The sequence below is a fragment of the Callorhinus ursinus genome, unplaced genomic scaffold (assembly GCF_003265705.2).
Source record: "Callorhinus ursinus isolate GAN/ISIS: 27379988/994484 unplaced genomic scaffold, GSC_fseal_2.0 scaffold5, whole genome shotgun sequence".
NCBI classification, from domain to species: domain Eukaryota; kingdom Metazoa; phylum Chordata; class Mammalia; order Carnivora; family Otariidae; genus Callorhinus; species Callorhinus ursinus.
In genome coordinates this window covers 29,337,383-29,350,796 of record NW_027397067.1, presented here as the reverse complement: position 1 = coordinate 29,350,796, position 13,414 = coordinate 29,337,383, and the positions used below count along the sequence as shown (strand labels likewise).

The 13,414-nt window shown below is 37.1% G+C and overlaps 1 protein-coding gene across 7 annotated transcripts in view; it reads left to right on the top strand.

The window, feature by feature from the left end:
* Positions 1-13,414, top strand: part of TPD52 (tumor protein D52) — a 216,599-nt gene that overhangs the window by 173,572 nt on the left and 29,613 nt on the right. Inside the window, exon 9 of one of the 7 annotated variants that reach the window (XM_073892919.1) lies at positions 7,400-10,065. The exons of the other annotated variants lie outside the window; for them this stretch is intronic. Coding sequence (XP_073749020.1) covers positions 7,400-7,523 — 124 coding nt within the window. The 3' untranslated portion in view covers positions 7,524-10,065. Of the gene's footprint in view, positions 1-7,399; positions 10,066-13,414 lie in introns of those variants that run through there. 7 annotated transcript variants of the gene reach the window in all.

Sequence of the window (13,414 nt, the reverse complement as noted above, 5' to 3'; positions counted from 1 at the left end):
TATGATTACCCAGTTACCCAGAACCATTTTTTTAAGTCTTTTTTTTAAAATGCATTTATTTGACAAGAGAGAGACACAGCAAGAGAGGGAACACAAGCAGGGGGAGTGGGAGAGGGAGAAGCAGGCTTCCCGCCGAGCAGGGAGCCCGATGTGGGGCTCGATCCCAGGACCCTGGGATCATGACCTGAGCCAAAGGCAGACGCTGTTGACCCTGGGATCATGACCTGAGCCGAAGGCAGACGCTTAACAGCTGAGCCACCCAGGCGCCCCCCCAGAACCATTTTAAAACACTTTCCTTTCTCTAGTTCTGTGCATGTTGCCTTTTTCAGAAATTAAATGCTGTAGGTGAGTGGGTCTGTTTCTGGATTCTCTATTCTGTACTATTGGTCTGTTTATATGTCCTTGCACCATTACCCTAGTATCTTAAATATTATAGTTGTATTGATTGAAATTTACTTTGTAGCCTAGCATGTGGTCAGCTTTGGAAAATGTCTCATGTACTTTTGAAAAATAGATGTGTATTCTTAACTCGTTGGGCACAGTGGCTTGCATATGTCAATTGGTAAAATACTGTTTATTGCGGTTAGATCTTCAAATCCTTAAAAAAAATCTTACTTAATTTTAAGTTGCTTGGTATGTTAGGTACTGATAAAATAGCTACTGTGTTTGTATATTTGCCCATTTCTCTTTCTATTTGTGTCATTGATTTACATAGTTTGAGGGTATATTATTAGGTGCCTAAAAATTTAGAACATTTTTACTGGTAGAATTGGTCTACTTGTCATTATGAAATATTTTTTTAATCTCTACTCATGCTTCATACCTTGCAGTCTATTTTGTCTTTTATCATTATGCTACACCAGATTCATTTTAGTCAACATTCATGTGGTATATCATTTCCCATGCTTTTACTTTCAACCTTTCTGTGTCTTATATTTATTTAAAGTGTTACTCTTTTAGCGGCATTTCCTTGGGCTTTGTTTATCCAGTCTGCCAATCTCTGACTTTTAATTGTACCTTTTACATTTCATGTAATTACTCATATATTTCTGTTTAAATCATTTTACTATTTGCTTTTCCCTCCTCCTCTTCTATTTTTAAATATGCCCAACAAAGAAAGTAGACCTTTCTAGTAACCCAGGAAATTCAGTTAAATGGGGCCCCATCCTTTAAGTTTTTGATATAATCAAGGTTTTGCTGCATATATCTTCCTGTTGTATTTTCAAGAAAGAAAAGCACCACACTTTGTGTGTGTGTATTTTTAAAAAATTAAAGTATAAAAAATATATACAGTTGACTCTTGAAACAGCCCAGGGGTAGGGGCACCAACCCCTATGCGGCTAAAAATCTGTGTGTAGCTTTTGACTCCCCAAAAACTTTACTAATCTATTGTTGACTGGAAGCCTTGCTGTAACATAAACAGTCAATTAACACATATTTTGCATGTTACATGTATTATATACTGTATTATTACAATAAAGTAAGCTAGAGAAAAACTAAGAAAATCGTAAGGAAGAGAAAAGACATATACAATACTATACTGTATTTATCAAAATAATCCACGTATAAGTGGACCCACACCATTTAAACTGGTGTTGTTCAAGGGGTCAAGTGTATATTATATATAACTATGTATATTTAATATATAGTTAAAATTAAAAATATATATGATATATATTATTTATATATTATTTTTATATATTTATATATAATTATATATAACATTTTTATTATTTAAATATGATCTATATTTTTATGTATGATATATAATATTTATATATGTATATGTACCTATCATATGTATATGATATATACTTTTTAGCTTTAATTAGAATCAGATATAGCAAAGGATATGGAGGAAAAGGGAAAGGAAAGGCCCTTCTTCTCTGCAGTTTTCCAGCCAGGGGGAATCCAGCTGAGATGGCACAGTAAGTAAAGCTGCCGGTCAGGCATGAAAGGTTCCAACCTTCATCAAACCTTAGGATAGTGAACTTAGTCCCCATGAGACCAGAGCCTGTATGCCCCTGAGTCTCTTACAGCACCTGGAATCAGTATCCCAGCCCTGACAGGATACCCATCATAGATTGGAAATTTAGGTTGTCCACTCACAAAATAGAAGTTGGTGTTACCATCTCTATGAGTCAGGCTTCCTCAGAGAAAAAGAACCAATTGGAGATACAGATATAGCTATAGATGATTTATTTTAAGGAATTGGCCCACACAATTGTGGAGACTGGCATGTCTATAATATGCAGAGCAGGTCAGCAGGCTGAAAACTGATGCAGGAATTGATGCTGCAAAAGACATCATATATGTCTTTTCCTTATGATTTTCTTAATTACCTTTTTTTCTCTAGCTTACTTTATCTTGATCTTGAGGCAGAATTTCTTCTTCAGAAAACCTCAGGGTTTGCTCTTAAGATCTTCAGCTGATTAGATGAGGCCCACTCACATTTTTGAGGGTAATTATAAACTGGCGGCTAACCCAACCTCTACGCAATACTTTCACAGCAACACCTAGATTAGTGTTTGATTAAATAACTGGGTCCTAGAGCCTGGCCAGATTGACACATAAAACTAACCATCTACTATATGTAACACCAATCAGTGTAGAAGAAGTAAAGCCACAGGTATTTTTATTTTTTATTTTATTTTTTTTTAAAGATTTTATTTATTTATTTGACAGAGACAGCAAGAGAGGGACATAAGCAGGGGGAGTGGGAGAGGGAGAAGCAGGCTTCGCGCTGAGCAGGGAGCCCGATGCGGGGCTCCATCCCAGGACCCTGGGATCATGGCCTGAGCCGAAGGCAGACGCTTAACAACTGAGCCACCCAGGCGCCCCTCCACAGGTATTTTTAATAGCATTATTGCCTACAAGACAAGAGAAATGACGACTTTGGGCGGGGGGCACGGGTAGCAGTGAAACCACCCATGGAGCGGCCATTCTGGGTCAGGCATTGTAAAAGGTTTGTGTAGTCGTATCAAGAAGAATTCACAAGCATGTTAATTCCATTATTCTTCATCATGACTTTCTCACCTTCAACTGGCAGGTATAAAAGGGATGGATCAGAGAGAAACCATTGGAAATGTTGCCACTGGGGAGAATATACTCAACATATAGCACTGTTACACAAATGACCATCACAAAATGAAAAGGACGTATCAGCATGTCTCTGTCATGCTTCTCTAAATTGATGATATCTGTCTCTTTATATGTATCAGTCTGTCTGGCTCTCTATAGTATATGATTGACCTCTCCGTCAACCTTTTTTATTTCATTTCTTTCCTCAGTTGTCCTGAAAGGAATTTTAAAAGTCATTTTTGTTTCAGTTTGTAAGTGAGATCTAACCTGGGAAAGGATAGCTCTCTTACCTCTGACTACTCTATAGCTAGAACTGTATGCATCTGTACAGACAGATGCAGCTCCAAATCCTGAAGAGAGTCTGGTAGACACCCTGCCCTTGGGAGCAGTGTACTAATGGAATTGAAAACTCACTGTCCTCTGCAGCAGTGAGGACTGCGCAAACGCCTTGTATCATGAATCCACAACCAGAGGGACATTGTGTTTTTTACAAGGGAGGGAAATGGCTGCAGCCTGCGAGTGCAAGCAGCTGCTGTTTGTTGTCTTCTACTGTGAGAGCACCTTTCTGACAGGTTCTCAGGCTTGAATCTGAGGTCAGAACAGGCTTACAACAGGAACCCCCTTTGCACCAACAGCTGCTCTGTTAGTGCACTGACTTCAGCTCCGTGGCTTCTGAAGAATGTTTAATAATTTTCTCACTACCAAAAGTTATCTCCTAGAAAGCTGTAATCATGTGTTTTAACTGGTTTTGTTTTTTTGCAAGAGATTATAATGCCCCCTCCCAAATCCGATGAAATTTTTGTCCCTGGCTTGCTCCTGTGTGCTTTACCTAACAAATTTATCAATTTTATCTAATTGTAACTGTTACTATTCAGTCTTCTCTTTATTACTATCTGGGAATAGATAATTTGTCTTCCAGAACTAGTCAGCTCTCAAGAGAGGCCCAATCCTTGTATTGAACAGCTGGTTCTTATAGCAGAGAAACTCCCCATGGAGGAGGTAGGAAGAAATCCACTAGTGAGAACTGGGATGTCTTTGTTGGTGCACTTTCTATGATGGTTATTTTGCCATGTGGTGATGAGGTTCCAGCCTATTTGGATCTTTTTTATTGTATTTTTTAAGGTTTTATTTATTTATTTTGTGAGAGAGAGATGGAGAACGTAGTTGTGCGAGGGAGGGGGAGAGAGAGAATCTCAAACACTCCTTGTGGAGTGCAGAACCCAACGCGGGGCTGGATCTCACAACCAGAGATTCTGACCTGAGCGGAAATCAAGAGTCAGGCACTCAACCAACTGAGCCATCCAGGTGCTCCCCAGTCCCTTTGAATCTTGACACCAGAATATTCCATAGGAAAAACATTTCTACCTCTACATGAAAACTATTAAATGTCATTCTCTTGCCAAGTAGGGTGTGGTGACATTTCTATTTCCAATGGAAATATGTTTGTTCCTATTCTCCATTTATATGGTATGTAGCTCATTGATGATGAGCTGGATATTAGAAGGCTGGGTAGGAAGAGAAAGAAAGTAGGCTTACTAGAAATGTAGTTTTCTTTCTAATATTCCATGTTAAGTCCATCATGATAATATATCCCAATTTGAATGAATAAAATTTTATCTGTGATCTAAAAACTGCTGAAAATAATCTTAACACGTTTTGAAAGTGGGTATTTTTAAATGGTTTGATTTTAAAGTATGGGCTATGTAATATATAAAATTCACTTGGGGAAAGGGAGGCTGGGAACATGTCAAAGGGATGGACAGTTATTTTCCAAAGTTGGTAAGCTAGGTTCTTTTGAAATCTGTATTACTATTAAAAGTATATTATCATATGTATCAAGGTGTTTTCAGCATTTAGAATGCTTTCAGCTGCAATTAACAGAAAACCTCACTTTAACTATCTTAAACAATAAGGGAATTTATTAACCAACATAACAAAGAATCCAGAGGTGGGGCAGTAATTTAGTTGTGAAAAGAGCCCTGGGTCCTCCTCTTTGTAACTCTAGTCTAACCAGGCTGTCCTACACAGAGAGGTTATACTCAGGCTTGATCTCTTATGGTTACAAAGTAGCAGTGGATGTCAGGTATCACATCCAGAATTGACAACTTACAGATGCAGAAAAGCAGGCCTGTCTTTCTTGTGTCTTCTTTAAGAGTAAGAAAACTTTCCTAGAACTTCCCCTGCAGATATTTTTTCATATATTATGGCCAAATTTCATCACATGCCTAGGTATAAAACAGTCATGGACTGGGGGAGAGACCACCATGACTGATTCAGACACTATCTTCTAAGGCTCACTGCAAAATTAACAGGGTTCAGTGCAAACTGAAAATGTGGTGCCCAAGCCAGGGGGTAGGGAAATTAATCTACTTTTCCCTTGAGCCCACCACCCCAGTCCACAATGGAGGGCAACCACGAGGGATTGCTGCCTGCCTGCCAGGATGCACAGAGATACCTCTATTGTGCATGGATGGGAGGTGCCAGCCAGTTAACCCATGGGACATGGCACCATCAGCGTGAGGTAGGAATGACCACCTACTCTCCTTGCACCGAGATTCTTAAGAGTAGGTGTCCAATCTACGCATGTGCTCAGGCCCCCATTATGGACTGTGGGTGACAGTGAAACATGGGCTTTCCCCACCCGTCTTGGGATGGAAGAAGGTAGCTGAGGACCACATGTAAGCCAGGGCTCCAGTCCATGCACCATTGTTCCATCATATTTCACTTATAAAACACAAATGCAAAGATAAAGTTCTTAAGAATTTCAGGTCAGCGACCACAGAGCATTAAACCCCAAGCACAGGGCCTTTTGGTGTATGAGGCCCTGAGTGACTGCACTGGTCATACTCTTACTAAACCAGTGCTAAGATCTCCTTGGGATTGGGACTATAGCCAGCCACCCTGACAAATACCAGGGTGGCTTCCTGAACAAAATGGGGCTTTGTCAGAAAGGAAGAAATGGAAGTGAGAGAGAAGAGTAGGTGTAAGTTGGGAATCAACAGTGTCTGCTGTAAGATACCATGACCAGAGAAAATGTAGTGGTTTGGAATATTAGCCCCAAAGTACAACTCACAAGGGCAGATGTCTGAATTCACATTGGATACTCCAGGATGTTTTTTTTTTTTTTTTTTAAGATTTTATTTATTTATTTGAGAGAGAGAGAATGAGAGATAGGGGCACGAGAGGGAAGAGGGTCAGAGGGAGAAGCATACTCCCCACTGAGCAGGGAGCCCGATGCGGGACTTGATCCAGGGACTCCAGGATCATGACCTGAGCCGAAGGCAGTCGCTTAACCAACTGAGCCACCCAGGCGCCCTACTCCAGGATGGTTAGCGGCAAAGATTTATTTATTGAACATTGGTTAACACTTGTCATTTAGTCTGATAAGGAAAAGACCCTACACTCAAAATTTTACTTCAGATAGCACAAGACATTTATTCTAACTATATTAGTAAAGATGCTTTTAGATTTTTGTGAAATTATTCTTATTTTCACTCATATATCTAAGACATTTAATAATTGTTACATATATTACAGTTTACAGATAAATCTTATTACTATATTACCTAGGTCATTTTGAAAGAATTATCAGGTAACTTTTTTCAGTAAAGGTTTTGCTAGAGAATTATGCCCTAATGTCCTAACACATTTTATATAATGAATTAACTTCTTATTCTTATCATCCTTGGGAGAATTGAGAAGAAAGTCATTGAAGTTATTTTCTGTAGGGCTTAATTCTCTGGTGAACCCCAGTTGAGAAAGGCCGCTAGAGAAATACGTTGAAGACCAGGGACTTTGTTTAATTCAAGCTACTTAAAAGTAAAGATCACCACCAAAAAATTAAGTAAGCAAATGTTTATTGATAATATAAAAGTATTGTTTGAAAGAATGTATAAGTATGAAAACTTTTATAGTTGTACCCTTGGGGTAGAACAGTGAGATCAAGAAGATGAAATAAGGAAATGCGAATCGAATTTTATGATCATATCCAGTATTTTATTTCTAGTTGGTGATTCCATTAAGTCAGCCTCCCTCCCATCCCAGAGACTTGGTGTTTGTTGACAAATCATTTTCCCATCAACAAAATGAGGGCCATAAAAAATGATTGTTTTGTCATTTGAGGAGAACAACAATTATGGTGAACTAGCCCTTATGTAAATATATTACGCCAACAACTATAATATACATATTATTATACTATATAATATCTGATCTTAAGAGATACCTGAGAAGGTAGAATTCAAGGATAATATTTCATAAAATATAATTGTGGTGACAGGATCTGTATTAAAATTTAGGGCTTTGTTTTTGCTTCCAGAGTTCAACCAAACTACTACTTTATACTGATTCGTCGATGTAATTTTTTTACTCTGCTGCGGATTGTCAAGCACAAGCAAGCTTATCCTGTCCTGTCTGATTTCCCACTCTCTACCAGCTCGTAATGATACGAGAAAATAAGTATCGGCTACCAAAATCAGACAAAAGTGTCACCAAAAAAGAGAACTACAGGCTAATATCGCTCATGAACTTGGATGCAAAAACCCTTAACAAAATGCTAGCAATCCAAAAATAATTTTTTTTTAAAAACAAGTTCATTCCAGAGTCTGCTGGTTGGTTTTCATGGAGATCTTGTACGTGTTTTATGTTTATTCCCAGGTATTTTATCTTTTTGTTGTTATTATTGCCAGTGGTGTCTTATTCTAATTTTTGTTTGCGTATTTTGAAGACTGCTTGATTTTGTGTTAATTTTGTATCTAATTGCCTTCCTAAATTTATAGTTTGTATTACTTATTGTTTTAATTATTTTGGATTTTCCAGGGCCACCATCATCTGTGAACAAAACATATCTCCCCCCCTTCCTAATTTTTATGCTTTTTATTTCTGTTTTCTAAATACATTGGCCAGAATGGCACTTCTCATTATTAAAAAGCTTCTCTCTGTTGCTAAATGTGAAAAGAAATATAACAGCATGATTTTCATTACCTCCTCAAGTTACAGTGAAATTTATTTTTGAAATTTTAATTTGGGAAAAAGTATTTAGGAAGCAGTGAGGTTATAATGGAAATACATATGTTTTGGAGCTAGACAGACCTGGGTTCAAACCTGGTTCTGCCACTTACCAAGTTATTTCAGTTCAATTATTTAACTTCTCTGGACTGCTTAGCTCCTCTATAAAGTAGGGTTGATAATTCTTGCTTTTCAAACACATCAACATTTCTTGAGTTTCTACAATGTGCCAAGCACTCTGTTATATGTGTTAAGTAGCTCTAAGTCTCAAAACAAGCCTGAGAAGTAAGGTAATAGAATATGGTTAAATCCCACTGGTAAGCATTTTATACAGATTACTTAAGTAACAGATCTAGTTGGTAATTTTCAGGTGGAAGAAGAATGAGATGAGCCCAAAAGAGAGGTAACAGATTATTGCCATTGTCAAGGTGTGATATTTGGATGATTTAGCTTTGAGCAGTGACATTGGGATGTAAAGGAAAGAATGAGTTCATGAAATATTTAGAAAATAGTAAGCAATGGAATTGGTGTTTAAAATGGAACAATTAGGGTCAAGGAGGGTTTTTAGATTTCCATCTTAAGAATCTTTAAGTGAAATTTGGTCTTGAAATTGTTAGACCCTTTTGGATTGGTCCCTAACACAAATTAGGTTTAGTAGTTTTAGGAAGATTTCTCATCTACTGTCTTTCACTTTCATTGTAAAATGGGGCTTTACAGTAATGTACCTTGTGGAGTTGTTTTAAGGACTTAATGAGTTAATATTAAAAATATTGACATAATAGCACTTGGCATATATTAAATGTTAGCTGTTTTTCTTCTAGTTTGCACAGGATTACATGCATGGACTTGCTTTTTCTTTTATTCTCTCATAGCTTTTTAGACCATATAGTTTCTTCTATGTAGTTTGGAAAAATGGTTAAGTCACTCATTATTTTAACAATTAATGTGGTTTTTACACTTATTCAAATAAACATGGAAGTAAAGGAGGAAAGCTCTGGAGCTACACATTTGCATTGAGTTGAATCCTTGACATGAAAGCTTTATGTACAATCTGGGGGAAACTGGGGTAGCCACAGCAGAGAACGTAACTTAACAGGAGTATGCCACCCTGGAAATGTAAACTGCAATAAAAATACAGTGTTCCTATAAAATATTAGAGGAATGGCCAACTCTTTTGAATCTTTCTTAATAAAGTTTCTTTTTAATTGCAGAACTACAGAAAGTAGTGTAACAGCTGCTTGAATGTCCACCACCTAGAATTAACAGACTCTGACCTTTTGGTGATGGTGGTGGTTGTGGTGGTGGTGGTGATTTTACTTCAGACTTCCTTTTAATCAAAGAAACAGATATCAGTAGGTTAAAAAAAATGGAAGTCCCCTTTTATATAGTTGGGTGAAGCTAAACTGAAACAAATCCCAGAATTCTACTGGCTTAACCACTATTTCTCACTCACATAATCACTGCCATGTAACTATTCCTGGTTGGTAGCTGGCATTTCATGTGGGGATATAAAGAGCCAGACTCTTTCCATTTTAGGACTCTACCACCTTCAGCACATGGTTCCCAAGGTCATAGTGCTCATGCGTAATAAGCAGATGGAAAAGTAAAGAGAGATTGTGGAAGGCACTCCCACTGTTTAAGGTCCTTGGTCTTCATGTGACATGCCTCATTTCTGTTCATATTCCATTAGTGAGGAAAAGTCACAGGACCCCATCTAGATGTAAGGGGGCTTGGAAATAAAATCCTTGGCCTCCTGGCAACAGCTTACGAAGAGAGCATACAAATCTTTGATGAACAGCTAGTTTTCTCTGGTATCTTTACTTTGTTCAGCTTCCCTGTACTGTTTATATTTACCTTTCTCTCCAGAGGCGACTACCATCTTGAATATGTAGCATATACTTCAGGTTCTTACATTTTTGCTATGTGTATACATAACCATGAAGAATACATATTGCTTTATATGTGTTTTTGTTTGTGTTTAATTTTGTGTCACTTTGTAACATTTTGATCAACACGTCTTTGAACTCTAAGAATCTACATTGAGATCTAGTTCATTCATTTTAACTGCAATATAAATTCCATTCCATAAATATATCCCAGTTATTATTTATACTTTTCCCTATTGATGAACCTTTAGGTGGTTTCTAATCTTTAATTATTTATAAACATTATGAACATTAGCATTCTTTATACATGTCTCCAGGGACAAATGCATTTGTTGCCTATTATTACTTGGAAACTTAAATGTTGGGTTGAAGACTGTGTATACATATTCTATTTTATTAGATACTGCCAAATTGTGCTCTAATCTTTTTACTCCATTTTACACCCAGAGTTTATGGTGGTCCACATCTTCTCACGTACTCACCAAACTTGAGGAAATTTTTAGACTTTATTTTGACAGTCTAATGTGGGATATTTTGATCTGCTTTTTCCTAATCTCTATAAAGTGATATTAAACATCTTTTTCATATGTCTGGTGGCTATTGAGGTCCGTCTCCCATGAATTGACTGTTCATAGTCTTCATGCATTTTTTATTTGTTTACCTTTTTCTCACTGATTTATAGTTCTTTGTGTATTCTGCATATTAATTCTTCCCTACATGTGTTACAAATTCCCTCTTTTCAATTTATCTCATATTTTACCTTTTTCACAGTAACTTGTCATGCAAGGGTTTTAAATTTTGATATAGTCAGCTCTGCTATCTTTTCCTTTATGAGTTGCTGTGTAGTCTTAAAACATGGCCCCCAAACCCTTTGATATTCCTCCATCAAGAGAGTCTGTATCTCCCCTTGAATTTGGGCTAAATGATTTCTTGAATAATAGAATATAGCAGAGGTGACACTGTGCCAGATGTGGGGGCCCAGGCTTTAAGAAACCGGCCTCTTCCACTTCCTGTCTCTTAGGATAGACTATAGCCATCATACTGTGAGGGAGCCCAAACCCTGCAGAAGGGTACACGTAGACAATAACCAACAGCCAGTACTAACTTGCCATCTACATGAGTGAGCCACCTTGGAAATGGATCCTCTAGTTCCAGTCAGACCATCCCAGTGACATGGCATGGAGCAGAGGTGAGCTGTCCGTGCTGAGCCTTGCCCATATTTCAGATTCTTGAACAAAATTAATGATTGTTGTTCTTTGAAGTCACTGAGTTTTAGGGTAATTTTGTTATGCAGCTGGAATAATAGTATTTTGTGTCTTATCTGGAAAAGCCTTTCTTACCCTGAGGTCAAACAGATATTTCCCTTGTTTTTATTATATTCAAAGCTTGATTTTTCATTTTGTAATATATCTGCAACTTATTTTTCTTATTGTAATAAAAAATAGAATTTAACATTTTAATCATTGCAAAGTATACAATTTAGTGGCATTTAATATATTTACAGTGTTATGCAACCATTACCACTGTCTAATTCCAAAAGTTTTCATCACCCCAAAGGAAATCCTGTACCCCTTAGGTAACTTATTTTTATGTGTGGTTTGACATAGGGACCTAATTTTTTTTTCCAGATATATAGCCAATTTTCCTAGTATGATTTATTGAATAACCCATTCTTTCTTTCACAAATGTAAAATGCTTTCTCTGTTTTTTTTTTTAAGATTTTATTTATTCATTCATTTAGAGAGAATGGGAGAGTGTGAGTGGGGGGAGGAGCAGAGGGAGAGAGAGAATCTCAAGCAGACTCTGCTCTGAGCACGGAGCCTGACGCTGGGCCCGATCCCACGACCCTGAGCTCATGACCTGAGCTGAAATCAGTCAGATGCCCAACTGATTGAGCCATCCAGGTGCCCCAAAATGCTTTCTCTATTGTATACCAAGTTTCCTACATATAGTTAGGTGTTCTTTTAAGGGCTGTTTATTCTTCTCAGTTCTCTCTAATATTTATAAAATATATTGCTTTATTGGCCAGGCTTTATCATCTCTTTAGTTCTTCTGTGTGTGTATGTGTGTGTGTGTATGTATTCTTTTCCCTAATAAGCTAGAACAGATCTCTGAATGACCTTCCACGTGACCAGGATGCTAGACTTTGCAAAATTATATACTGGCTTCATTGAAACTTACTGTGCTTTATACATTTTGGTGTAAAGTCATATGTTCTTATGCAGATCAATCTAACTATACTATTAATAAATGTGCTTTGATAGTAATAGTCATACGTTTATTTGAAATTTTGTGTTTGGCAAGATCGTGGCTTTAAATAGGGTTATTTTTAAGTGTTTAATACATATCTTACTACTGTTCCACACTGACCTAAGCCAGTGTGGTCATGCCCTGTTTTTAGCAAAATCTCAAGACAAATTCTAAAAGCAAGTATCAGACAAATTTTTTGCACATACGGACACATATATAGAGATTTATTAGCTAAATATTAACAAGCAGGCACAAGGCAGTTTTTGGAACCTGAGGAAACCCCATCTCTGAGTCCTCAGAGAGGCTTTGACCAACATGGCAGAAAAGGGGTCACATGAGGGAAAATTCTGCCCTCTTCATACCAGCAGCTGGCAAATAGAATCCTCCACATTCATGGCTGGATAGAGAAGTATTTAATTTAAAGGGGGGCATCATCCATAAGGGAAAAGTATCCAGCTCCAGTGGATTCCTATGCTTTTTTTATGAAAGGCTGGGGCAAGTTTGTTAAAATACTGTTTAGCCAGTCCATATTTCGCAGATGCTTTTTATTTAAAAAAATGGGGCCCTATTTTTAATACTCATGCTAGTTACAGCCCAGTGTTTTCACCAATGAGACATTCTCTGAGATTTAATGTAGTAATTAGCCAAGGTTCAGTTGTCTACATAAATACAGACAACAGAGGCACTTATAGTAGCCACCCCTAGAATATGGATTTTTTATTATGACTACAATTGACCACCCTCTGAAATGTATATATTTTAATATGTCAAAGTAAGTCGCAGACATCATGATCAAGTATAGTCAGTATTTTTTTAAGTAAAAATATTTCCTAAAAGAGAAGTACAAATATCATCTGCCTACAAACTTTATGTAGGCTTTTAATCCATTCTGAATGTATGGAAAGAGGTCCATTTTAATGAAACAAAACAGTCTTTCTTGGAAATGTTAGTTCCCACCAGATCATTGCCAGCCTCAAATTCTGTTGTATCTTGGTATGATTCTCAGATTTTTGAAGCTTTATAACAATCCTAATGTTAGAAAAATCAATTGCTGTTAGTAACTTAAAATTTTGGGTACAAATCTTCAAGATGCTTTATTGCTTAGTTTGTTAAAGTAGAAATTAGGACATATATAAGTGTTTATATATGGTAAGGTTTTGCTTCTGTGCATAGAATGCTGAGGAATCTAA